Genomic DNA, 27,460 nt, shown 5'->3' with positions numbered 1-27,460 from the left:
ATTTAAGGTTTTAGACGGTATCACATTATATTGGCTATTCGAAGATGATACTGACTACATACCTCACTTGTACTAGTAAGATTAAACTCTAGTTACCATATGCAGGGTTGAAAATTTGTATACCATTTATTATAATAGCAGCCTGACTTGCTTATTATTACAGTTATTAGCATTATACTATCAAAAAGATTACTAACGACACTTAGTAACTTTTACATAATTAAACTATGAAAACCAATGCAATTAATTTATTTTTCGTTGTATCTCGTTTTATTTGGTATAATTTATTTTATTTTTTTCATGTTAACTGAATTGGTTTCTTACCGTGACTGTGGCTGTCTGATCGTACATCTGCATCGGCACTATATATTCTGTGTATTATTTCCCTTTTAACTTTGTATTTGTTTTTGTATGTGTATAGTGCCGGCATGGCTTATGATTATGTTAACAAGCGTTAAATAAATAATAGTACTTACGCGGATAATTCTAGCAGTTGGCATATCCTTTGAATCAAGAAGTTGGCTATGATTGGTGCACGTGTATTAAAAATAAAAATTTAAAACATTTTTTTTTGTGAGAGTTTGATAATATCCTATTCAAAATATAAACTCCCAACAAACAAGTAAGAGAAAATTGTCTCAGCATCTCTTTAGCAGTCACATTTTTTTCTTCTTCCATTATTCGTAGGATGCATGCTCGGAAAAAACACACTGTTACTCAACAGTTCCGTTTGCCGAGACTTAGTGTTTTCTGGTTAGTTGAGATTAGGTACCTGTGACGATAGTCGAGCGGATTAAAGTCTTCGTCTCTCATGAAGGCTGCCCACATGTGCGACCGCACAACCGCACAGTTCAGTATCTTATCACTCGCAGTACTGATTGTCTGCGTTGCTAAAAGTTAAAAATTACATTCATGTGACAGACTCGTGCACACGCGAATCGGGACGCCGACATGGTCTTGCTCGACGACGAAGAAAGCCCCCAGGCGACCACAGGTAGGCCAACATAGGGACACTTAGAGTTCGTTCACGGCAGTTCAATGTATATTTTGCGGGTTCCGAACAAAAATTCGTCAAAGTCCACAACAAACAGTTTTTTTATTAACTTGATAATTTTACCGTAATAATGACCGATGAATAACGGAAATTATATATTTTTGATTAGCTTCTCACATTTTCTTAATATTTAAGAAAGCCACAAAAAATTTGTGTTCAACAGTTGCTCACATTGCAAGCTACAAGTGACCACATTATAAATAATTCTTTCCTGCTAAATTTAAATATATTTGACCAAAATATCTGTTCCTCTGGTTTAAATTAAATATGGACAACTTCAAGAGATTTGAAATTGAAAATACACTCGCACACATATCATAATTTTCACCCATTTATTAAGATTATAAAAACTATAGGAGTTTGAATGCCTACATTTTAAGTCACACAAACGAATGGTTGTCGAAATCAAATCGTTTTTCTGAGCTAGGAAAAAGTATTACTTTTAAGTATGTTAGGTTTGTTTTTTCTTTAAAATACTAACTTAAAATATCTAATAAAACACTGCGATTATATGTGATTGGATTTTTGTGGTTAAGCTGTAAGATTACTTAATATTTAATTTTGTGTGAGTTACGTATTTATTGGATGAATAATAATTGTACGTGAACTACCAAACGAAGTCACGCAGGGGTAAAACACAGCACTTTCATTCGAGAGTGCCCATATTCGAATCTTGTACAGGCACGCGTCTGATTGGCTACTTACCAGGAGCAAATATACTACACAACTACAACCCTATAGAGTAATTGCCATAGAGGCCAATTTTTTTTATTGATTTCCCTCAACGTATGATATTTTGAGCTTACGCGTCAGTTTCTAACGACATCGTAGAAAACATGTAAATAAATAAAGTAAATATAGGCATTTGAAATACATAATTTAGAGAAAAGTAAACGTAATGCTTCTCGGAAAACTTCTGATAAGTAGGTGGATTGAGACTTATATCTATAAGAGATATTGATAAAATATTTACACCTTAGTTTGCACACTGTCGATGAATACAACTTTAATTTGTTTCACTGTTTACTAACAGGCTCTGTCTGTAAAGGCAGCGAGGAAATATTTGATTATTTCATGCGGGTGATTACAGCTATCAGTTTTGGACTTTATTATTGTGCAAGAAATTTTAATAATCACGCGATTAACTTATTTAATGAAGTTATTTTGAAGTGCATTTTTGTTCTTCAGATCATTACTAACCATTAATTAATTATATCATTCCCAGCATTCAAGATTTATTCTGGAGAATCAGTGCGCATGAATACCAATCAATTTTAAATACAATTATTTGATAAAATGTGACATTTCTTTGCAAGTCAAAGCGATTTGATATTTTTGAACTTAAAAAAAAATGTACCAGTGCAGTTCGAGTTCAAACGGCAGATACATTTTGTCTCATGGGGTACTACCTAGTATTCTGGCACTGCTGTTCTGTCAACAGTGTTTGTAAACAACTCCGCCGCATGGTTGTCAGTGTAAGTAAACAAAATCATGTGTTGCTTTACGGGTGACAATTGGGAAATCGGTACCACTGGCACCTACTACTTTTGAGATCTGTCAAATTTGAGACAAACGCACTTGATTAATACCAAGGGCTTAAATAAATGATGTGATAATCTGAATCGTCAGCATCAGGCGATGATCACTAGTTGAGCACGAGGATAGCATGAAAAACAGGAGGAAGTGGGAAGGAAGTACATAAACGACAAGAGATCCCGTCAAAATAAATTTGTCTTTTCGGGGTTTGATACCCTTGCTTTGAGAACGAACATCAATAAAAATAACTGCGTCGATATTGCTTCTTCTCCTCGCAATCAGTCGTTGCTTCATCTCAGGGTCTCGTTTTAGGTCACGTCCAGCTATGACTGAACCACAACACTGTCACTTGGAGTGCTAGGTGTAACCAGACGGATTTTTTTATTTTTCAGTTATTTATTATATTTAAAATAGCTTTAACGTCTCGTCGACAGCCAAGTCACACAACCAGGGCACACATTTGGTGTGCAGAGTTTCTGAAGAAACAATGCGATTAAAAAAAACTGCTCAAGATAACTGAGTGGTGTCTGTTTACGTAAAAATCTTTTAAGAATGCGCTGAGGTTGGAGGAGTAGTTATGTTTCCGGATTTCGTTTTTAACTTTTTTTTTTTAGAATAGTGAAAATGGCTAATAAGTGTTTACAATAACATCTCTAGCATGTAACACCCGGTAAAGATTCTTGACAGCCCCCAAGGGACTTCAACTACATCTTAACCTTCATTTCTCAGCAATATAACGTTATCGTTACTGCTCAAATATCATGTTTGCCCTATGCACTATAAGAAGACCGCGCGCCAATTCAGAGTCTTGCGCTGAGAGGCGATGCCGTGCTAGAAGCACCAGCGAGCGTTGCACTTATCATCCCGCTGCACGAACACAGATACACCCCTGACTGGGCGGATCTCTTAAGAGCATTGGTGGATCCAGAAGGGGAAAAAAAATTTAAAGGGTAGAATGTTTCAACGCCATAGTTATAATTTTTTTTTCATTTATTGTACATTATTTTGTTTTTGACACTTGACACCTAGATTCGATTTCGAGAGGAATATTCGAGGTACTATTTGCGATTCGAATTCGAGACCATTTTGGATTTGACTAATCAGAATTGAACACGACTTGCAAGTTCATCCTTCTTGGTGCGACAGCCCCTCCCGAGGGCCGCGGCGGGGGTCGTTACCACAACGCCGAAATACCATAACGCCGAATGTCAAAATTGACCACAACGCCGACAGCTAGAAAAATGCTGTGTACCACAACGCCGAAATAACAACTGAATGAATTTGTGTGTGTTTCTTAAATGTACCTTAACGCCGAAATACCACAATCAAACCTAACCTTACCTAACCTAACCTAGCGTAATATAACCTAACCTTACTTAACCTAGCCTATCCTAGCCTAGCCTAACCTAACCCAGCCTAACCTAACCTAGCCTAACCTAACCTAGTCTAACCTAACCTAGTCTAACCTAACCTAACCTATGTGGCAGTCCTGCAATGACATTTTTCGGCGTTAGTGTATTTCGGCGTTGTGGTAATTCGGCGTTGTGGTACACAGCAGTTTTCTAGCTGTCGGCGTTGTGGTATTTCGGCTTTGTGGTGCGTCCCCCCGCGGCGGCCTCGCACGCAGCACGCGCGTGTTGCAGGGCGCAAGTGCCACGTGCCCGCCAGGTACGTGTTCGCCGGCGTGTCGACGCTCGGCGCGCTGCTGAACGTCGTGCTCAAGTCGTCGCTGCCCGTCGCCATCACAGCCATGGTGCGGAAGAACGCCAGCAACGCCAGCGGCGAGGGCGACGGGAAGGTGGGCTCGGAAACTACGCGCATTCGTCTCGCCTCGATGTTCAGTTCAATGCCATAGGTGTGCTAAACTCATGTTGGCTTTGCCATTTGTTGATTTCTTAGCCAACACATTTTTAGCCTTGTTAATTGGCACTACGCCCCCCCCCCCCTTAACCTTTGGGAGGAGTCCGGGTTAGGAAGGGCCCTAAGTGCGTCTCAGGCCAAAGCCTACGCCTAGTCATGCTGGGAAGAGTCGCATGCATCGTGTGCTAGGAGGGGATTGGCCAGCCATGGCATCGATTGATGCCATGACTAACTCCCCCTCAGGGCCGCTGAGAGAATTTGTGAGCCCCTGGGCAGCTGGGGTAGTAGGCACCCTTCCTTTTTCTTTTTTGCATACCACTACTACGTACTACGTATACATAAATATATATGGTATCGTAAAATTGCATCCTTCATTTGCACATACATAACGATTTCCTAGTTACGCAAAAAAAAAGAGAGCATTGGCATGTATTATCTCAGTGCACTTTTACATTGTTAATCCCATCAAAATACAAATAATAATTAATTTTGATGTATATATTGCTAAAAAAAATCTTAAATGGTAATCAGAAATTGCATTATTATATGAGTGTTTAAAATCCATAAGTATAATAATTTATTCTGAATATAAATATTATTAAAATAATTTAAAGTAATAATTAATATTATTACTTCGAAAACATCAAACACATTGAACCACGTTCATTACATTAAAAAATTTGTAATACATATTAATAATTTATTCAAATTAATTTAATACCCTTAGTTCGATGCAAAATCATAAATGACATGCATTTTAAATAACAATGATATATATTTTACATCCTACTAAAACACAACTATTCAAATGTCATATACTAATAAAAATGTCTAAATTTAATAACACTTCAAAATGTTTTACAACAGAACAGTCATTACTTCATATCGAATCACTACCTACATTCATAATAATCATACACTGTAGTATATTATTTAAAATTTTAAACATATAATGCATTTAAAAGGATTATGCTACTCAATAATATTGATTTACAAACAATTAAATAGTTCAGAAGTAATCACGACAAATCTGTTTACCGTGCATTTTTCAAAGCAAAATCGTTAATTACATCGTCGTAGTTCAATGACCGAGCGAGATCAGGCTCTAAGGCAAGCAAGGTGAGCCCACTTATCCTTTCCTGAGACATGGTTGAGCGATGTACATTTTTTATTTCCTTCATTTTGCTGAAGGACCTTTCGGCTTCGGCAACTGTCACGGGAATTGTGCAGAATACTCGAACAGCGATACACACGTTTGGAAATAATCTATCCAATTTTAATCTCCGTAGTGTGTTTAAAAGCTGGATTGGTATCAACTGGTTTGGACCAATATTTGAAACATGAATTGATTTGAGATGTTTCATTTAATCAGATATTTCCATGACACCCCCTCCAGCCAGGGCCCATCACCGCATTCTTTACTTCAGAAGGGCGAGTCTAAAGGGCATTGACCCCAAACCTATTGTGCTCGTACCTGGCGTTCCCATTTCTGCTACTACGCAAGTATTTTGGTGTGAACTGAATGTTACAAGTACTGCTCGGTTAGGTTATTGGTTATCGACTGTAGTTTTAGTGAGACACTATATATATATATATATATATATATATATGTGTGTATGTATGTATGTATATGTGTATATATATATATATATATGTATATATGTGTGTGTGTGTGTGTGTGGGTGTGTGTGTATATATATATTGTACAAGATGTTTTAATAGCAGGGAAAAAATGTTATTACAGCCATTGTTTTCCACTTCCCAGCCGGGCGCCCGGGCCCCTAAGGCTGCCGGGCCCCCGGGCCCCTAAGTCTACCAGGCCCCTGGGCATTTGCCCCTTTTGCCCCCCCCCCTCTTGGTGGCCCTGCTCCCCCTCAATCCTAATTCTAGACTATAACTACTAGATAATTTGAGCCCATATAAAATCTGCATAGGCACAGGGAAAACCCTTCTGGGTGCAAGTTCGCGTGCGTTAAGTGTAGAAGAATACAGGAGAAGAGTCGGACAGAGTAGAAAGGAATCGAAAAGAATCTATCATGCGCAAGTTTGGGAACTTGGATTGGCACTACCTGGATTCGCTTACTTCTCTCCTAGCTGGACGTCTTGGCTCACTGGTCGTGCAGGGGCGTGTCCAAAGAACTGCGGTCCAATCATGAACACAGTGCGAGAATGTGAAGGTTTGCATTCTAACTTTAGACTAAATGAATGCGCGAAATTTCCGTAACTCTAGTCATGGATTTCCATGAACGTGTTGTTTGCGAAACAACGACCAGAAATATGGGTCGTGCTAAAAGGAAAATGTTTTGACACCATTTCCGACATTCAGAGAACCACGCCGGATCAGTTGGTGGGCCTTCCGAAAAAAACCTTCCAGAAATGCTTACAATCATGGAATCAACCTTGCGATAAGTGAGCATCGCTAGCCAAGGAGAGTATTTTGAAGGAGATTAGTTCAAATTTTATGAAATATTCTTACTTTGTTCGTAATAAAATTGTAGCGGACGTTTCCAAGACAGAAGTTGTCGGGTGCTAGCCCACCTCACTCCCCCTCTCTATACCGTTGGCCTTTCAAATTCCCCCCCCCCTCTTTCTTGTGTCTCTGCGCAAGCGCACCACTGCTTCCTTATAAAATAAAAGCAAGTGATTCTGCGGCCTCGGCCTTATTCGTCTTAATCGTCATGGGTCTCTACTACTATAGGGTTTAATCTGTTCTTTAAGTTTGCGGTGACAGGAGTGTCCGACTTGGCATGGCCAGTCTCTTTGTAAGTAGTATTCGTCTTGGGTTTGATAGGAGTACAGTGGCTGCGCCTCCTTAATGTAAATCTTCATCGTAACTATTACCCTTTGTCTTTGTTACCGTCTTGGCTGCCACCATCAAAATTTAACTTAACTTCAAGTCTTTGTGTGCTGTTACACATTTCTTTTCGGTGGGAGGAGGAGATAGAACATCTTTGCCTGCTTTCAAATTATTTCCATGTTTTGATGGTAATGCTAGATGGGGGACATGTCCTCCATCCCTCCCCCAGGTAGAAAAATTCTTCTCGTGAAGATCAACTTCCCTATCAAATGATTTGCAAGCCATCCAAACGAATTTCAAATTCAACATAAATTTAAAATGAAAGGTAAAAAAGTTCCAAATTTACCTCAAATGAAGAAGAGATAAAAACCGAAATTCGGCATACTGATTTCCTCAGATTTTATGTCATAACATGTTTTATCTTTTAATTAAAGCCAAAAAATAGATACATGAATAAATTTTAAAAACCGTGGAATAGTGTCTATTAACAGTATTATTACAGTTAAGGTCCTTTAAAAAATAATAATACTGAAAACAAATGAATTCTCAGGGTAAACTATATGAAACTGCCAGTCACTATTGACTTGAGGCATTCAATTAAATTATACAATATGCTATAATTATGACAAATTTTGAAAATTAAACGAAATATAATTGTTTTGGCATAAAACCTGTTAAAAAAAATTATGGCATTTTTTAAATAATTTTTCATTAAGGCTCTGTATGTTTTTTTTTCTCTGTAAGTTTAAGGCGATAGCTCTTTTACAATTTTTTTTCTACAGAAATTTACAAAGTGTTATGTAAGTCGCGCAAGTTTTCTTAATTGTGTTTACTTGCGTGACGTTTTGCTGCCTTCAAATAACGTTTAGATGGTAAATTATTACTGGTGGCAAAACATTCCACCAAAGTGCAAATGCAGAACTGAACGAACGAAATAGTCCTTAGAGCAGAGTAATGCCATTGGGAATGAAATAACTAATTTGACGATGAGAGCGAGCCTTAAACTATGTAAGAAATAAAGAAACGCAAGACGCAAAATGTTTACAAACTACGCAAGTCGCAATAGCGCAACGCAAGTGTTGTACAACTAATAACTTTCTTATGTTTTGAGTTTTGGCATGCGTTTTCGACGGCCATATTTCAAGAGAAATGTTCCGAAAACTTTTAAAAACGCAGACGTTATGTGCATAGAGCCCACGATGTTGTTGTTATTATATAAGTACATCATGTTTACACTTGTTAAACATTCACACAGTGATAAAAATTATTTTTATCAAAATATTTAAAAATTATTTTGTTTAAGTGATAAATATAAATTATTAAAAGAAGTCTGGGGTAAGGGGTAAAAATATGTTTCATACTGTTTAACATTTTGAAGTTATAGTGTTGAGGATGTCTTGAGACTTGCGTGCTTCATAAACGGCTGTTATTTTTTTCTATTGGTACTTGTTGCATCGTTGCGCATGGGCGTACGCAGGAGAGTGTTTTTTTTGTGATGAGGGGGGGGGGGATGAGACATATATCCTCCCTCCTGTTATATATATATATATATATATATATATATATATATATAATGGAAGTATTATTCCCAGCAACAATAGAAAACAGTTTAAAAGCAAATAGCGAGCAAAGGGGTTCAATCCCCACCACCCAATTATTCCATCGGAAATGAAATTCCGCGTACGCTCCTAACGTTGCGTACCTTGCTTAGGCCCGTTATACAATGACACAAAAACGGAGACTGGTCACGTAACTGGAGACGTACCTCACGGAACAGATACATGCAGTCGGAGACGGACCCGTTCGGTTTAGCTCGGCAATGCTGAGCTCTTCCGTTGACGTTGTTCCGTACGACCAATAGAAGCCGCGTAGATGGCTGCGGTGGTGGCCATGTTTATTTATGTTCTAAATACGTTTTAAAAAAAAATGTTTCAAGTACTTTTTCGTTTATTTTTATGTTTATTAATATGCATTCCACATGTGCTATTGTTTCTAAGCAGCCTGTATGTTTTTGTTTTAAATTAAGTTAAAATTTCGTATCTTTGAAATGCAATTATATTGGTTGCCACTTGTTACGTTCCCGTGCACTGCGGAAGAAAAAGGCAGCAGACGCGATAGCGGAATGTTCCAGGGGGTTCCGTCTCCGTGCGCGAGGCATCGTGGAACGGGAGCCCCCGCTGAGGGAAGCCTATACGATTCACTCGTCCTTCTGGACATACCCGAATACTCACGTTGGCAAGCCTTCTTTCAACAGACGCCCGATCGTGCATCTTCGGTTTTTTTTTTTGTTAACTCATGATAACTAATGATAAATTAGGTTAGGTTAGCTACATTATAAATACTTTAAAACATTGTGGACGGTTGATTTGGTCAGGATAGCTACATTAAAGATACTGTGAAATCATGTAAACGGTTTCCCTCAAATAAATACACCTATTGTGGTACGGGGGAAAAAAAAAAGCGAGCATGAACTTCGGGGAACTTCGGGTTTGGCTGTCTCGTCTGTGAAAAGAAGGCTTGCCAACGTGAGTATTCGGGTATGTTCCCCAGCTTGACGAGGCGGCGCGAGTTGCAGTTCGACTGGGACGAGGTGACGCAGAGCTACGTGCTGACGGCGGGCAGCTACGGCATGCTGTGCTCGTGCCTGGCGGGCGCGCGCCTCGCCGAGCTGTGGAGTCCCAAGATGGCGCTCGGCCTGGCCAACGCGCTGGGCGGCGCGCTCTACCTGCTGCTGCCCGTCACGGCCGCTTGGAGCGTGCGCGCGCTCATCGCCCTCCAGGCGCTGGGCGGCCTCCTGGGCGTGAGTGCGCCCCAGTGGCGGATTCATAGGGGGCATTGGCGTAGCTGTGTTCAGAATGTTGGGGGGGACAAATAATGATTTTGATGTCATGTAAACCTATTCCCCTCTTACTAAGACGGGGGGTCCGTGGGTACTCCACCGGAAAATTTTGATTTTAAAAGTGCAAAATAGCGCTTTTTAAACAGTTTTTGTATCTAACCATTGGATACATCGATGTTAAAATTATTATTGTTTCTTTAAGATAAAATTTGATTAGTGAAGAAATTACAAATAAAGTTGGGCAGAATAATATTATAAAATAAAAATATCACGGTCTAGAAAGTTGGGGGGGGGGAGGGACAGTCCCCTCCACCCAAAAAGTTCAGGGGGACACGTCCCCCCTGTCCCCCCCCCCCCGGTTCCTACGCCCCTGATAGGGGGGGGGGGGGCCGCAGGGGGCGCGCCCCGGGCGCCCCCCCCCCCCACCCCCCTTGACAAGGGCAGCCCAGCACCAAGCATGGTTCTTGGCAAGGGAAGGGCGCGCACCCGGCCGCCGATGTTATACAATACACATTCATACACTTGCCTTTAACGACTTCATGTCTTGGAAACAGTTTGAATAAAGTTTTATTAAGCTTTGCATGGGACTAGAATCTTTAGTTTTTCTGTAGTGATTTTGACATTTGTATACTGCACAATTGGCCATTTTAACTACATATAGCACACAATTATGCACCAACAACAGCAAATATTCGGGCGAGACGTAAATGAAACGGATAGAGCTTGGAAAAAGATATCTGGCTGCATCCAAGCAACCAAGGTGACGTAACAAGGGAGTGTGTGGAAGAGGTAGACCAGCGCCCCCCCCCCTTCCCCCTTGAGATTTTTCTGTATCCGCCACTGGTGCGCCCGCACTACACACCTACAACATTTTCAATATAAAGGCCTCGGGAAGGCCTATGACTAGAGACCGGAAAAAATTCGCGAATTCATTTCGCGATAGGCTAAAATACAAATCGTTATACCTCAGTGCTGTCTCTGTTATTGGTTCACAACTCACCTGGGTGACTCTGGGCCAATGAGAAACACCCAACCAAAGCTTTATCGAATCACAGGCTGTTACGTTGGAACGTCTCACAAGACAGCAGCCAATGAGTGGGTGGCATTTGACTGAGTGTACGTAGAACTATGGAGTTCATCCTAGAGGTCAATGAACCCGAGAATTTTTTCGGTCCCTACCCATGACTAAGATGTGCGGGGTTGTCATTGTCATTATTGTCATTAAGTGCGCCGAGAGAAGATTAAACCTAACGCCGGAATTACTAACAAACAGCCCGCCCGCCAATCGGACATCACGAAAAATATCATCCATCCGTCCATCAAATGCTTGGCAACCCGTACTTGTAACGGCAGGCCTTGTTAACTAAATTTATCTTTAAAATCTGTGATATATAATACACACATTTTTTTACAGTTGATCGTTAAATTTGAACTAAAATTATTTCCTTTAAACATTTGATTAAAAAATAGGTTCGCATACTTATGTACTCGCGTTAGAAGTTATACTTACTGGGCGTATAAAAAAAATTACTTAACTATCCATAAAATAATTAATTGGAATAAAATAATCAAATGACTGGAGTAATATTATAAACACGAGTGGTAAAGTATTAATTTAACCAAATTAAGAACTTAAATAAATACTTAGTATTCAATATTGTTACGATTTATAATGTGGGGAGAACTGCGTTCGTAAGGGATAGCCCGATTAAGTTTTATTACAATTTTATTGATTACTAATATTTACATTTATAACAAATAATTTTACTACAAAAATGTCCGAATACAAGTCACTGGCACTTTAAAATGTTTATTCTCAAGTCACTCAAGTTCCGTAGTTCGCACTCCTCACTGGAGCTACGCTCAACAGTGGTTCGCCCCTTACCTCGCGCCTGTCCACACACACAGTCTCGCGCCACTCAGTCGCCGCACTCTCACGATCCCGTCGCTCCGCGTCGCGCCTCTCTCAAGGGGGGACTCCATACCACTTCTCAGATGGCGCACTTCCCGTCGCTCGGAATCCGCTGGGAACTCCCGCAGAGGCCCACGTCGCGGCTTAAGTACTCAGGCGACCTTCTCGAACCGACGAGAGCAGCAGTGAAGAGTTGCGTCATCCGGGGCTGACCCAAAGCCCGAACAGTCGAGAACGGAGTCGCTAGTTCGCGGAATTCTCAAGGCCGCTTAGCGATAAGATAACGGCGCTTTGGCAGGGCGTTGCGCGGGGAGCGGAAGGGGAAGGGGGTAGCGGCGACCCTTGTAATCCAGCCAGGCGCGCGTGGCATGCCTTACATCAGCGGAAGCCACGTGACACGCGCATGTCATCAGTGGCCTGGCAGGGCCGCCAGCCAGTTTCGAACCTGGCGCTTGTCGCGTTCCTGTTTGCGTTCGAAACTATATATATATATATATATATATATATATATATATATATTTCAGAACTGTTTTTAAAAACCGAGCTGTGGGGTTATGAATTATTATTAATCCCTTGCACTAAATATAATTTCCAAAACCCTTTATCTCTCGTGTATACGTCTGCAACATAAATAAAGAATTAACCTCTTCACTTGAATTAGGTATATATTTCTAGTACCTTATTTATTATTATTTTTTTAGTTCTCGGGAGTCACTGCATAGTTAACACACTGGGTGCGACTAATATTTAAAAACTAAGTCCTTTTGACATTTGAATTAATCATTCATTGTATCTGGTGAAGAAATTGTGTCGGTTAAAAACAGTGTTGATTGTTTTCAGGGTCCAGTTATACCTATAAATATGGGCATGTTTGCATCATGGTTCCCACCTGAAGAAAGGCAACAGCTAGGAGGGATCGTGTTTTCGTGTGAGTATATTCTATAACTTATTTACCGAAGATTAATTAAAATTGTTCCACGACGTTTACGGTAACATGGAAAGTTTTAACGTTGTAATAAATCTAGTTAACATGCAATATTTTTTGGTCCCCAAAATGTTAAAAATTGTATGTACCTAACTAAGTATGCAAAAGAAAATATCAGCAGAACATTTGTTTAAAAGTAATTAAATATGTCACTATGTGGCTATGTAAAATATTGCATTTATACAGTGTCTCAGTTCCTAATGGCCATAACTATAGTTCAAAACAATACAAAATTAGTTTAGTAACTTTTATTAAAAAAACCTTAGTTCAGGAAATATTTCACGTATTATGTTTTTCCTACTTTTCACTACATTGCCGTATAAAAGCGATAACAGTTTCAAACATAGGTACTTAGGCTGCAAAAATTTCAACTACCCCATCTAAAAGAGCATTAGATTTTCTGTTAGAAAACCCTACTATAACGTTACTTTCATATCTAGATATACCAGTGTACAATTTTAAGTCATTTAAATGAATTTTTAGTGAAATTTGACATTACATAAATTTTTATAAAATAAAATTAGGGTCAAAATATTTCATAATTACAATGATTGAAATATTAAAATGTTTTTTAACTGATGTTGGCCAAATTTTTAAGTGACTATGAAGACTAAAAATATGATTGTCCGACGGAAAATCTAACGCTCTTTCAAGTGGTATAATCTAATTTGTTGTAGTATAAGTATATCTGATATCTGATATTATTAGTGCTTTTATACGGTAAGGCAGTGTAACGTTAGAAACACCGAATGTGAAATATTCCCTGAATGAAGGATTTTTCTTAAATTAATTTTCTTAAATTTAATTTTTGTTGCTCTTGAACTGTACAGTTGATTTCCTGGATTTGGTCATTCATTAGGAACTAAGATATCCTTAATATTAAACGTCTAAACCACCGATAAACACGCATTTATCACTAATTGTGTGCACATATATTACATATAATCAAGTTCTTTCAGCTCCATGTAGATACACCCTACACCAGTACTGTTCGTGTACACAATTTTGACGTATTGTGATTGCAGCAACCATCTTGGCAGTCATAATATCGAGCGCGATGACTGGCAAGATAGTAGACACCCTGGGCTGGCCGTTCATTTTCTACTTATTCCCGTCCCTGGTGATCGCCTGGTCGGCATTGTGGATGATATTCGTGTTCGACTCCCCAGAAACGCACCCAAGAATCTCAGAGGAAGAGCGCTCATACATAATAAAGAAAACCAAAAAAGATCACGTTCAGGTACCTCATCATTTTGTAGCAAGATCTAATGTAATATGTCCAATAAGCTTTAATTCAATTAATTACGTACATAAGTTTTATCTTTGCGTTGAAAGCAAAACTTCATTTCGTAGGTATTTAAGTTACATATCATGAAATTATCATTGCTACAATTACTGGAGGAAACATACCACACCATGTATTTATGAAATTAGTTTTTCTCTCATGATACGAATAAAGCATTTATGAATAGGTGCAATTAAGAATATTAATTACAGTGGTGTACCTAATTGCATATTTCACGTTTCTTCAAGGGTTGAATAGATGATAAAACAATACATGTGATGAACTGTGATATTTCCAATCCTCAAAATTATGCTCATCCGCATGGTTGTGCTAAAAATTTTGTTGCAAGACCATGAGCTTGCCCAATTTTCTCAAATAACATAAAAATTTATGGTTATACCTTGTTGAAAGATATGTTTTGTATAGTTGTAAGAATTTTCTGGGCTTAGCAGAAATGGTTTCACCGAGTTGAAATGGCCTTGAAATTATGATCATGCTGACGTCGTACCGACGCTACCTTCAGCCGGTTCTCACCCGATCAGTGACCCTCCTGTTCGGAGCGCGCCCCAGCCACTTCCGGAACGAGTCAAGTGAGGGATTCGCCACCTGACCTACGTAACAATTAAAACATAAGATTCTAATTACCAGGATATTTGTCAGTGCCATTAAATGAAATCCAGTATCTCATCAGTGTTAATGCTTGTAAACAACAGTCTTCCATGTGACTATATTTTCAAACAGTTAATTATTAGTGATAGAAATATTAAGCCCTCAGCAAACAGTTTCCAGGTACTAATTTTTAATTAAGTACCTGGAAGGATGTATTATATAAAATTATAACTTTAAGATAAAATGAAGGTGTTGGCGCTAGGCACGTGGGGGGGGGGGGGGGGGGACGAGTCCTACCGCCCCCGCGTGGCGGCCATCTTCGGCAGTCTCCGAACACTCGCGGCCGGGGCGGACGTGTGTCCCGTGAGTAGCTTACATTTTAAGTGCACCGATAAGTCTTTATGTTCAGTAAGTAAATATATCACAACCTCGCTTTACCGCTGCTCACGTGTCCCCGGACCATTTTCGGCAGAGCCGAACCGCGTCACGGGTTAACTCACGGTACTGGCCGCCTCCGGTAACCATACCGCCCCGCGAGACTGCCGCGGAGATTAGGGTAGTTTGAGTAACGTAATCATGTAGTGCTATGTAGTGATATGTCATAAACGTGTACCAGTGCTGTGTGTCAATCGTGCATAACGGCGCATTATTAAAATAATTCAGTCCAACTCGTGTGTAATTTCAGTGTCACATGTATAGGTATGCAGTCTCCTACACTGCCTAGGGCGCATCCTGTATCCACTCAGTAAGCCAATCACCACCGTAAGCCGACGTACCTAGCGGGGCACGCTGGGGCAGCGAACCCACGAACCTCCTCACGGTCGTTCTTCCAAGCTAGCCTGGCGCCCACCGGACAACGAATCTAAAGCTACGCCCTTAGCCCGCTAGGCATTCCCCGTAACTATTCCATAGGGACGGGTGGCGGCAATGCTAACTCCTATTTAACTCTCCCTGTTTTCACGAGTATACAATTCAATTAAACTTGTTTGTTCCCAGACAGCTTCGAAGCTGCCGTGGAAGGAGATGCTTCTGTCGCGTGCTGTTTGGGCATACATCATCATGGGCATACCTGGGGTCTGGGTTATGTCGACGCTTGGCATGGCGCTGCCGACGTACATGACCAACATCCTTGGATACACCACTACCCAGGTGTCATTCCCACTACTTTAACTAGATATATATTTAACTATATGTGTGTATGTATTATATATATATATATATATATATATATATATATATTATATTCCCACATAATTTGCTACAAATAAGTTTAAACATTTTTGGGACTTATCCATAGTTGAGGCCAACTTTGGGATGGCTCATATGTTATTCACCAAACATCAACAATAATTTTAATTTATCGAAGTTATTCGAAGTTATGTGGACTAGCAGTCACATGCCTGACCAAATGGATATACTTGAAGTTACGTCGATATATTAATGGAAAAGAGGAAGATTTAAGATACAATAGAAAACAAGAGCACTACGAGAATGCTTTCACATCACCGGATGAGGATCAACTTAAAGGAATTACTGCAGATTTTTTTTTGCAGCTTCTTGAGCGCCATGTTTTGGTGTTTAACGTAACAAGGTGCTTGCGACAAAATTAAAAACGTACACCCGGAAGTCTAAGAGCAGAACTTAGTATGTTCTACAATTTGGTTTGACAAATTCAGTTTTTTCATTCATTGCTTGACAGCATTACCTCACATGACCTTCGAAATAACAAGCTTCCACCAGACAACACAAAAGTGGCTCTAAAAATGGTAGGTACTATACGGAAATCCAAGACATCTACTGCCTCTCTCTCTTAATAAGTTTGTAACGACAGTATTCACTGGATCTCTCTAAATCAGAGTAAAAAAAGCTTTACACGTATACTTGAGTTTCGACAGCGATTCTCAGAACGGACGAACAAGTTAGCATCCAATTTCCAAATTTTTTTATGTTGAGTAATTTTATACAATCTTCTGTACATGTTCACTGATTTTGGTTTACAATTATCCCCCTCTCCCCTTCCACACCAGTCTCAAATTTGTAGATGTTCATGTGATACGGTACTACACTTAAAATTTAACCAAGTTGGGTATATTTTCTGGCCTTATTCAATTCAGCTTCTAATTATTTTAAGAAAGTACCTACAAATTAAGGCTGTAAAAAAAAATTAGTTTATCACTCAATATATATTTTATTTTATTCATCCAAATGCCTACTCAAACAGGGAAATTACATGCCAAAATATATTTAACATAAATTAACACACTATACTTACTTGATTATTTAGGAAGTATTTGGACTCTTGAGAGCACATTATATTTAATAATATTTATGGTGTATGATCATGCAGACAATTTGCAGTAATGTTTTTAAAAATTGTGTTTATAAATGATTTAATACTGGTAGACGTAACACATGTAAGAGGTAAAAGGGTTATTAAATAAATATAAACCATTTCAATATTACACTTAGAAACTTGTTACATCATATTAAAACCCAGAACCTCTCACACCTAGTTCGTTGGTGTTTCATTAAATTGCAAAAGGAAGGGTTCATTAAACAAATTTTTTTCATCTATGGTATAATAAAATATAATATTTAATTACTCTACATAGTAACACTAAAAACATGTGACCATTGTAAATTTTTTCAGGCAGGTTATTTTTCAGCGATTCCGCAGCTCTTCTCATGGATAAGCACCATCACTTTTGGTTTTGTGTCACAGTGGTTAAGAAGAAAGCAATACCTTGGCCATCTTTTATCTTACCACATTTTCAATGGAATATGTGAGTACAATACTTAATTTTTTAAAAAAACTCAGCCATGAGTTTAATTAACAGCTAAATTCAAATATAAGAATAATAATATTCTTTATATAGGTACCAGCCATTACATAAAAGCCTCTGCACCTTGTGAGCAGGGGCTCTCACATTAGTCTCTATCCACTATCATTCGACGACATCGGCAAAACAAATTACACTAATGTCGTCATTCAACTACACATCCAAAATTGTCGTTTCATTCACATGACTCTCTCTGTCTACGTGTATGACTTTGTGCTGTGCCAAGACAATGGTCATGTAAAGATTACGACAGTGGCAAGAATGTAATTTCTTTCAATTTTAGTTTACCTGCACATCTCAAGCTAATTTTTGTGTCCCAGTGTACATCTGAATTTCAATGCATTTAGGATTTTTCCATCTCTTACAATTAGTTCATTAACTATTTTGTGTAAAAAATTCTAACTTTACAATTTAAGATTTGAACAAAAACACATGTTTGTTGGTGTAGCACGAAGAAATGTGGACTGAAATAATTAGCGGATGCAACATTTGTAAACAACTATAGTTCGATTGAAAACGAGTCGCGATAGTAACCAACGTTCACTCACCACCATGTTGATTATAAGACTGTCCTCTTCCTGTGCGCAGGTGCACCAACCTACTTCCTGGCCACTCCAGTGTGACCAACCACAATGCCCTGCAGGGCGGGAAGTTTAAAATGTTCAAAGTCTATACACTACACTACACATGCTCAAACTATATACACAACAAGTCGTAACAGTTGGTATACAGTGGCAAACCAACAATGATTCGATTTGAAAGTTCTGTTGGCAAAACTGTACTCGAATGTTGGCCCCAAGCGCAGGAGATAAGAGTGATTCTATGCTGCAGCATGTTTCCCCCTCGCAGCCACGCTCGGCACTGCCGCCGCCCTGTTCTCCATCCTGCTGGTGGACCGCAGCGCGGCAGGAGTCATCTCGCTCGTCACGCTGGCCATGGCCTTCTCGGGCGCCTACATGGGCGGCAGCCAGCTCAACCACATGGACCTCTCCGTCAACTACACGGGCACGCTCGCCGGCCTGTCCACCATGACGATGGGCGTCGTCAGCATCCTCGCACCCACCGTCACCGGTCTCCTCACCAACAACAAGGTCAGTAACAGCACCGTACTCCCTGACCCATTTGAAGGTCTCTATGAAAACGGTTTGACTAGTTCCACGACATTCTTACAGAGCACAGCATCGCAGCTGCTGTCAATCAAGTAGAATTGTGTTTCAAAAAGAAGGAACCTTCAGGAACAAGTGACGAGTGCTTGAGCCGGCTGCAAGTTTACCCAAAATATGAATTCCTACTCCAAGCTATTATTATATGCGATTCTATAAAATTATTATAATGAAGGTTTTTTAATATGCAGTGCAGTATTCAAAGACTAGCCGAGTTTGCAGTGATCCATCATCATTCAATCATCAGCCATTTAGTCATGTGACCAATTACCAACTAATGGTGTAAAATATCACAAATGATTTCATCAAGTAAACTAATTGATTTTTTTAAGGAACCAGGGTATCCGACTGTTTGCCAGAATTTTCACTACCACTAGCCTACACTGTCAATGTGCTATACTTGTTTCAGCAAACACTGTCTGCATGGAACTACGTCTTTTGTGTTGCTGGAGGAGTGAATATTATCCCATTTATCATTTACTTGTTCTTTGGATCAGTGGATGAGCAGCCATGGAACACAAAACGTAACGAAGTTGTAAATAATTACGTGAGTGTAAGTGAACAGTCAAGAGTCCCAGTTGAAGACAATTAAAAATTTACAAAAAAAAATAAGTTGCTTAAATTATTCTACAAGCATTAGCCCATTTTCATTACTTTGTACTTTATAGATTTTTATGTTAAGTCAGGAACTAGAAAATACTGCACAAAGTTTTGTGGATGATGTGTGCAAACTTCTGTTGACAATGAATAGGTTTCACTGAACATACTAGCCACTGTATGAACACATTTACAAATTTGGTGCTCGCAAAAATGCTGTCTAATAAAAGTTTTTTTTTGCTCCTGTTATTTTTGTTGCTGCAACTGGCTACAAGTGTCCTTTTTGAGTGCTCTAAATAATAAAAATAATAAACTCAAAATAATTAAAACTGCAACAAACTCAGATGAAGTGAGTAACCAAGCAATCAGTTTGGATATACCAATCAGAAATGCATCAAAATGATTAAAAACAAATAAAAATCACAACTTTTATTTTATAAATAGTACATTCTATGATGAAAAAAACAACACAAGACATTTTCAATAGAATTTTTTAACATCGCATTTACTGACTGTAATCAACATAATAAATGTCACAGCATTTTCCTTGCATGCGACTATAAACATATGGACAGGTAATACCACTATATCTTATTAGAACACATTTATTCTCAATACACATGTGTAGCAATGTCAAATAGATTTGGTCCCGATGCATCATATGCATTAGAACACTGGGTTTATGACACTTTCTCCTTGAGCAACTCTGAATTCCACCTGATTTACCTACTTCTTAATATTATTTTCATAAAAAATTCTTGTGGGTTCAATTAAACAGTATAACATTACACACATTATTTACAGTATCTGGTAACTTAACAAATGAGTTGGTAATAATACGTGATAAATACATTTCTCTCTCACACAAACACCACTGTTCACTGCAGATTTACTGGTACAAGAAAAAAATGAAAATTAACTCATAAACCAAATACGATAGTAAAGGTAAAAATCATGCTTTAATTAAATAACATGCATTTATTATCCATTTTCTGTGACAGTAAATAACTAAACATGAACACACAACCGGCCAACTTCTTGCTCTTTTACAGGTCATGAAAAATAAAAGTCGAGCCTGATATTGGAGAAATACCATAGAAATGGCTCCATAACACATTCTAATTTTTTTTAAGATAACCAAACACATTCCCTTTTGCATAGCACTATACTTTGCTGGATAGTTAAACCAGGCCTCAATTAAGGTCAATAATTATTTTTTTTTAAATATTTCTAGTCATAAATAAACACTCAATAAATATCAGGAATTTTCAAATACTATTGCCCAAAACATGGAAAATGTTTAAGTAATGTATTTAATAAAAACACATTTTTGTAGCTATTAATGTTTCGCTCAGTCATACTGCTTACCAAAGATGTGAACAAACAAAGCTTAGATTTTATACATATGTACAGTATGCCTAAATACTACAGAACTCAATACCGGACACGCTGCCTGTTTAGCATGGAGAATCTTGGAAATCATGCACACCAGCACCGCCTCGCAAGAGAGAGTTGTTTAGAAAAGCAGTGGGATATTCAAATTCATCCTTGCATCTTATGACACATTTCATGTTGCTTCACATTCTTTAAAAGATGCTCCACAGGCTTGTAAAGTTATGATAAATTTTGAGTTATGTAAAGTAATGTTCCTTTTCCAATTTGCTTCTAACATTTTATTGTATTATTACACAGTACAATTCTGGCACATTGTTAAAAGGGTACATTTGCTCTGAACTAAAAAATGTAGGAAGCTTGTACAAATTAATAACTAATAAAAATTAATAATATTTATTAAATATTTCATTCTACAATGACAGTAATTCCAAAAGAATGTTATAAAATATTTTTTTTTTTTTTACATTAACCCAATGTTGAGAATTCTACATATGCGATACAAATAAATAAATTGCTACGCATGTAAGGCAAATTTACTCGCGGGAAGGATTCTCAACACCCTTCCCAGAATGTTTATAATATGCAGGAAGTTTTCGAAACCATAGGAATAAGGATGAAAATTATTAATTTTTTGTTAGTTTATGACATGAAAATGGTTAATGATAAACTTTTTTAGGCACAATAAGACTGGAGGGTATATCGTAAGAAAAATTTGTCTTCACTCTGCACTCTTAACTATGTATATTTACCAAACCTAATGAAGTAGCAAAACCAGTTGTATAAATCAGTTTAAATAAAATTGCTATAATTTTCTTGTTGTTCACTAAATTTCACGACAGTTACAAATAAGATTCAATGCTTGTTACCAAACAACTATCACTAGGAGCGTTGAACACAGTAGTTTCCATGATTTACAGAGTGTCCGGTATTGATCTTTATACATAGTACTATTTCAAATGCTTCATAGTCATATCTCTGTTCTCCTTTGATTAAATATCAATTTGCGGAACATGTTAACGGTGAGCTAAACAATAAAAACAGGTAAATATTTGAATTAAGTTTTATAGTTATGTATTATTTTTAGTGATGCAGTATGTAACTAAAAGTTTTTTTTGCAAGAATTAAAATTGAAATGTTATGAACTAGTAATATTTTTTTTTTCAGTTATGATTTTACAAGATTTTGTTCCTATTGAAAATAAGTTTGTCTTAAAAAAAATAGGGTTGCATAAATTAGGAGAATTCCTATTCAAATATAACAATGTAAGGAAAAAAAAAACCAAGGAAATTTCTTTTTTTTTTACAACGAACTTAGTCAAAATTCAATGTTACGATAAAAAAATTTATTAATAAAAGGAATGATAAATTCCTCACATATATAGAAACGAAACCACTATAATAAATAAGGCAAACTAGTAAACAAAATCTTTACAAAAAAAACAGCCCAAATCTATTGCAACCTTAAATGTAAGATCACATTAAATATCAAATGTATCTCCATTTAGATTATAGGCATTTCAAGTAAAAGAATCATATAAATATTATTCAAAATGGAAAGATTTAAAATTATCTTAACTAAAATAAGATTTTAAACAGATCTTTATGTTGCACAATGAATAAAATTAATTGAACCTCTAATTCTCAAGCCAAAATTATAGTAAATAGTTGTGTAGCAATAATATAAGTGCCTAAAAAAAAGTAAATCTGAGCCTTCTAAGAATGAAAAGACACCAAACAATAACTTTGTCAGACTTTATTCTGAGCACTGTGGTGTTCACCCACATTGCATATTATGTAGCAAGTTATCTTCACAAGCTCAACTCGCATGAATTGCAGTCCTAACTTTCATATGCCCTTGATGTTACTGTATTGCATAGGTAAACTGAATACAGTATTAAGTCAACCGCCAGTCCACTACAAGGTATCACTCACACATGGCCGTACAAGACACTGTAAAAACTAATGTTGTAAATAACAAAAATTCCTCATGAAAACCTGATCGCTAGCAGACGTATTCTGTACATGATTCAGAGCCAATGCTTTCAAAACTAGTTCAATAAAATGCAGACTGCCTGGTAAAGAAATATGTAGGTGAAAGACAAAATGACCACGTTCTTGGATTGTTTCACTTAGGTGTAAGTCAGCCAAGTGTAAAACACATCCAGTAAATGCAATTACCCTTCATATCCCCTCCTAGGATGATAGTTGAAGAGAAGGTTAGTATACTTGAAAAACTACTAAAAAAAAAAAGGTTGACAATGCTTGTTAGTAGTTTTAATTATCAATACATAACTTTTTGCATCCCATAATTATTTGGGAGAATACAAGTCCAGCATTGCTAAATAGTGTGCATGTTACATTTGCCAGGAAGATTCATTGATCACCAATATTCTTAATAACAATAAGCATTGTGAATTGTCTGCAGAGGTCAGCAATATCTATCTGATGTGCAGGTAGCAGCTAGTCCCTGGTAGTTACTGATTAATGTACTCAGCTAGTAAGGTAAATTACTGTGGTGGGATCTACACAATGGAAAGGAGATAAAATAAAGTACCTAAATCCTGTACTCGAGTGAGTATGAATGGTACTACAGTAGAGCACCGATTATCTGAATACTGATCAACCGAAACATGTGTGAAATGAAAGTGTTGTTTGCACGCCATATAGTTTTGCTCACGGGTGCTAGTGCTATGGTGCTGCAGCACTTTCCAACTCCCTACCAACCAGCCTATGTGAGCAACGTTGAGTCATCAGTGGCATGTCAGCCTTGCTTGTGACGTATCATGCCGTACTAAACGTAACTGCGTTATACTCAGTGTTTACGATAAACTTAGAATAGCTCAATTGAATGGTGCTAGTGAATCAAGCCTAACTCGGGAATATGAAATTGGAAATGCCACATTACTGGACATTAAAAATAACAAAGATGCCATTACAAAATTTGCAAATGATGTTGACAGTGAAGACTGAAGCTTGCACAGAAAAACAATGAAGATGGCAGGAAACCTGGATTTAGATAATGCAGTTTACACATGGCTCATGAAGGTATGTAGCCAATGAAAACAAATAAGTGGCTCTTCAATTTGTTGAAAAACACTTTACATAAACAAGAAATTAGGGGTTATGCATTTCAAATCCAGACATAGAGTTAGGGAAATGGACATCCGGGGTGAAAACTGTCAGCTGATACTGAAGTAGCTGAACATTTCATAGCATCTCTTAAAAAGTACTGAAACAGAGGACTATAAATAAAAAAAATTAATATATTTTTTTTTTTGCATTTGTACTGGAAGAAAATGCAAACATAATCCCTAGTTTCTAAGAATGGTTTTAAGGCAAGCAGATAACACATCACTACTATGGCATGTACAAATGTTACTGGAACGCACAAGCTACCTTGGCTACTCATAGGTTATTCTAAAAATATACGGTGTTTTACGGGGGTTGAAAAATTGCCTGTCACCTAAAAAACAAAAGAATTTATAGATAGATATGAACATTTTTAAAAAATGGTATGACATAATGTTTATCCCTGAAGTAAAAAATCATCTGGTTACAATTGGGAATTCTGGAATAATTTTATTGATTGATAAAGCAGTGATTTCTAAAACCTTTCTGGAACTGGAAATAGAAACTTTCAAACTTGAAAGAGAAGATGGAAAGTTTAAAGTTTTTTTGCTTCCCAATGGTATTTAATCCTCCAAGGGATTATTGAAAGCTTCAAACATTACAGAAAGGCATTGCTGCATATTGTTATGATCGGGGAAGAATACGAAAAAACAATTCAGCAAATGTACATCAAAATTATCTTGAAAGATGCTGTGTAAATGTCAGCAGATGCATGGACCACTGTCAAGGACACTAAACTAGCAAAAAAGCTTGTAATAAGCTCCTTCCATCATATGATTCTATTACTGCACTTGGAAGAGTCACCAAACAGCCAATTTTGATCAGAACTGGCTGGGGCGATTAAAGAATCTTTAGGTTTTGAAGAATGTGGAAAAGGAAAACATTCAATGTGATGCCAATGACCCTGGCCATCAAGTATTGATGGAAGATAAAATCATTGCCAGTGTCATTAACGACCAAGTCCCTTGCAACGACGAGGAAGAGCTTAGTGATGACAACTGTGCTGACAAAGAACCATCCAGCGCAGAAGCTTTTCATTGCCTTGAGACGGCTATGAAGTGGTAGCACCTAAAGAAGAAATTAATGCTGTCCAATAATTGCTGTGTTAAAAACATGTGCGGATTTAGCTTGAGTCTCGGCTTTGAACCACAATACAATTTTGGAATCCTTTTCCTAAACTGTAGGCTTACATATTTTACGTAATGTATTTATTAAGTAGGTACAACTGTATTCTTAAGATGTGTGATGCACAATATGGTTTACATACATAAACAGTTGTGTGTTTAAAATCACAGTTTCTTTGTTTCAAATTGTTCCTATGACGCTGGTACAAATGTTTTTGTAAAAAATCGGTTATCCAAAAAATTAGTAATCCAAACACCTCCAGTCCCGAATTGTTTTGGATAATCGATGCTCCACTGTATTATAACTTTAAGAATGTACTTATAGCACAACTATATACTTTTAAGATAAAAAGTCTACATAAACCTAACTGCCAAAATTTTTATATATTTGATTTAATCAGATTTCCTACAAATGTCCAATTAGAATTGGTATAACCAAACTTTTTTCATTGAATTTGCATGAAAAAATTAATATTCAGCTTCGCCAAATCTTAAGCCAGCCAAAGTTATAAAAAGCGAAGTGTGAACCTTACGCATTGCACCAAATGAGAGAGTATTAAGTAAAGCGAGGTAAATCTCAAATGCAAGTTTTATACTGGTACAGAATGGAAAACAAAGCATTACCACAAACACAGATAGGTGGGTTGCAAAACTCAAGATGTCAGAACCAACTGAATGACAACTGGGTATGAGCATTTACACAAAATGCCTGGCAGATTCAGCTTGAACACCAGTTTCACGTCAAAGGATCTACAGAAGCAACGGTACCATTCTTTATTCGAGGGAATAGGTCGCGCCCCAAGTTCTTGGCTGAAACATCCGACGCAAGGTAAAAGCGGTGTGCGCGCCGGATGTGTGTTTTCAGGTTCCCCTTTTGGGTAAATGCAAGGTTACAGTGCGGGCAGACATGCGGCCGCTCACCCATGTGGCACTTAAGGTGCGTGTTAAGTGCGCTCTTCTGGTTGAACGTCTTCTCGCACTGCTGGCAGGTAAATGGCCGCTCACCCGTGTGGATCCGAATGTGACGCTCGAGCTGCGATGGCTTTGCGAAGTACTTATCGCACACGGAACACCTATGCTGGTGGTCGTCTGTCTTGCGAGCTTGGCTTGTCGTGGAAGCCAACATGTGGTCGCTGGCAGCTGTGAGAGCCACGGTGTGCTGTTCCTCCGGCACCTGGAAAACTGTGCCCTTGGAGACTATGTCCACAATCTGTCCATTCTGGTCTGTGTGGATCTCGAAAGTGACCCCATCTTCTCCAGCTGATGCCACAGGCTGACTCTCCAAACCCTGCGTGATGAGCCCAGTCGATGTCTGTATCTGCTGGAGATAATTTCCGTCCAGCTGGAACGAGTGAGCAGCTACGAACCTATTACCGGCATCATCCGTCAAAATCGTGAGACCTTCCGGTAGATGAAACTGCAAATTATTAACGGCAGTTAAAGCGGAATGGGGTCCCAATATTTCTTCATTACTCGTCACTAACAATGAAGGGTCCAAAACAATTTCATCCGCAGGGTTTACAACTTCACTTGAAAGGTTCACAGACTCAGATGAATGGTTTACGGTTTCTTTTTCAGACTGCTCTGATGGAGTCTCGTTACCAGGCAGCTTTTCCGTCGCATTTTCAGTTTCAGCTTCCGGCTGGGCTGCTTCAACGGTGTCTTTTGTTTGCGCTCCACGATGCTTGCCCTTTCCTTGGCCACTCAAGTTACGAACATGGCTCACAACGTGTGCTTTGCGATGACCAGATGTGCGGAATCTTAAATCGCACAAAGGGCATTTAAATGGCTTTGCACCTGAGAACATAAATATAAAAACATAAACATCTTTCACAACAATATTCCATTAGATTACGTGTCATAATGCCCTCACATCCCTTGTTTTGTTCCTTGAAAAGAAAAAAAAAGAAAAAAATTGTTCTACTTAATTATTTGGCAATGATCTAGTTACATTTTTTTATATTATTTTTTTATAATGAGTTTCTTTCAATAACACATAAGTTGTATCCACTTTTTAAAATTTTTATAACATTTTTTAAAATTTAATTGTGAATAAACATTTCAAATGTATGCATTCTGAAAACTATGACTTATTTTCCAATGAATAAGACAAGAATTGGGGTCCCAAGCAGCAGTGATCACGTCAATCTCATGTGGCCAGGGTTGAGGGTTTGATCCCAACACACCAAAATGACTAATTTATGATCACAAAGTCAAGTATTGGAGTGATCAAGCACACTATAATCTTGGGAGGTCTCATTACCTTACAAAACTGTGCATAGCCATGCTAAATTAAAATTCTATCAAACAAAACAAGAGAATTTTATGCCAGTTGG

At 38.1% G+C, this 27,460-nt stretch overlaps 2 protein-coding genes across 3 annotated transcripts in view; one reads left to right on the top strand and one right to left on the bottom strand.

Moving 5' to 3' along the window:
- Positions 1 to 908: 908 nt before the first annotated feature.
- On the top strand, positions 909 to 19,693 carry LOC134530320 (sialin-like). The gene is made up of 9 exons (XM_063365046.1): positions 909 to 994; positions 4,234 to 4,388; positions 9,823 to 10,047; positions 12,839 to 12,926; positions 14,009 to 14,223; positions 15,874 to 16,026; positions 17,528 to 17,660; positions 18,567 to 18,808; positions 19,290 to 19,693. Exons 1-9 carry the CDS (start codon positions 952 to 954, stop codon positions 19,470 to 19,472), a joined length of 1,437 nt encoding a protein of 478 aa, XP_063221116.1. The 5' UTR covers positions 909 to 951; the 3' UTR covers positions 19,473 to 19,693.
- Positions 19,694 to 22,159: 2,466 nt separating this feature from the next.
- LOC134530313 (zinc finger protein 236-like) overlaps positions 22,160 to 27,460 on the bottom strand; it is a 71,647-nt gene continuing 66,346 nt past the window's right edge. For both annotated transcript variants that reach the window (XM_063365038.1, XM_063365039.1), the window contains exon 25: positions 22,160 to 26,921. In XM_063365038.1, coding sequence (XP_063221108.1) covers positions 25,861 to 26,921 — 1,061 coding nt within the window. In that variant the 3' untranslated portion in view covers positions 22,160 to 25,860. The remainder of the gene's footprint in view (positions 26,922 to 27,460) is intronic.

Source organism: Bacillus rossius, chromosome 3, assembly GCF_032445375.1.
Source record: "Bacillus rossius redtenbacheri isolate Brsri chromosome 3, Brsri_v3, whole genome shotgun sequence".
Classification (NCBI taxonomy): Eukaryota; Metazoa; Arthropoda; class Insecta; order Phasmatodea; family Bacillidae; genus Bacillus; species Bacillus rossius.
Note: the sequence above shows the minus strand (reverse complement) of the source record. Positions and strands in the feature narration are given on the sequence as shown.

What these genes read in the sequence shown, in the direction of transcription:
- LOC134530320 (XM_063365046.1), top strand. Translation starts at nt 952, where the DNA reads ATGGTCTTGCTCGACGACGAAGAAAGCCCCCAGGCGACCACAG. An exon ending in AGGAGGGATCGTGTTTTCGT is followed by an intron (nt 12,927 to 14,008) that starts GTGAGTATATTC and finishes TTGTGATTGCAG; the next exon opens with CAACCATCTTGGCAGTCATA. An exon ending in CCACATTTTCAATGGAATAT is followed by an intron (nt 17,661 to 18,566) that starts GTGAGTACAATA and finishes TCCCCCTCGCAG; the next exon opens with CCACGCTCGGCACTGCCGCC.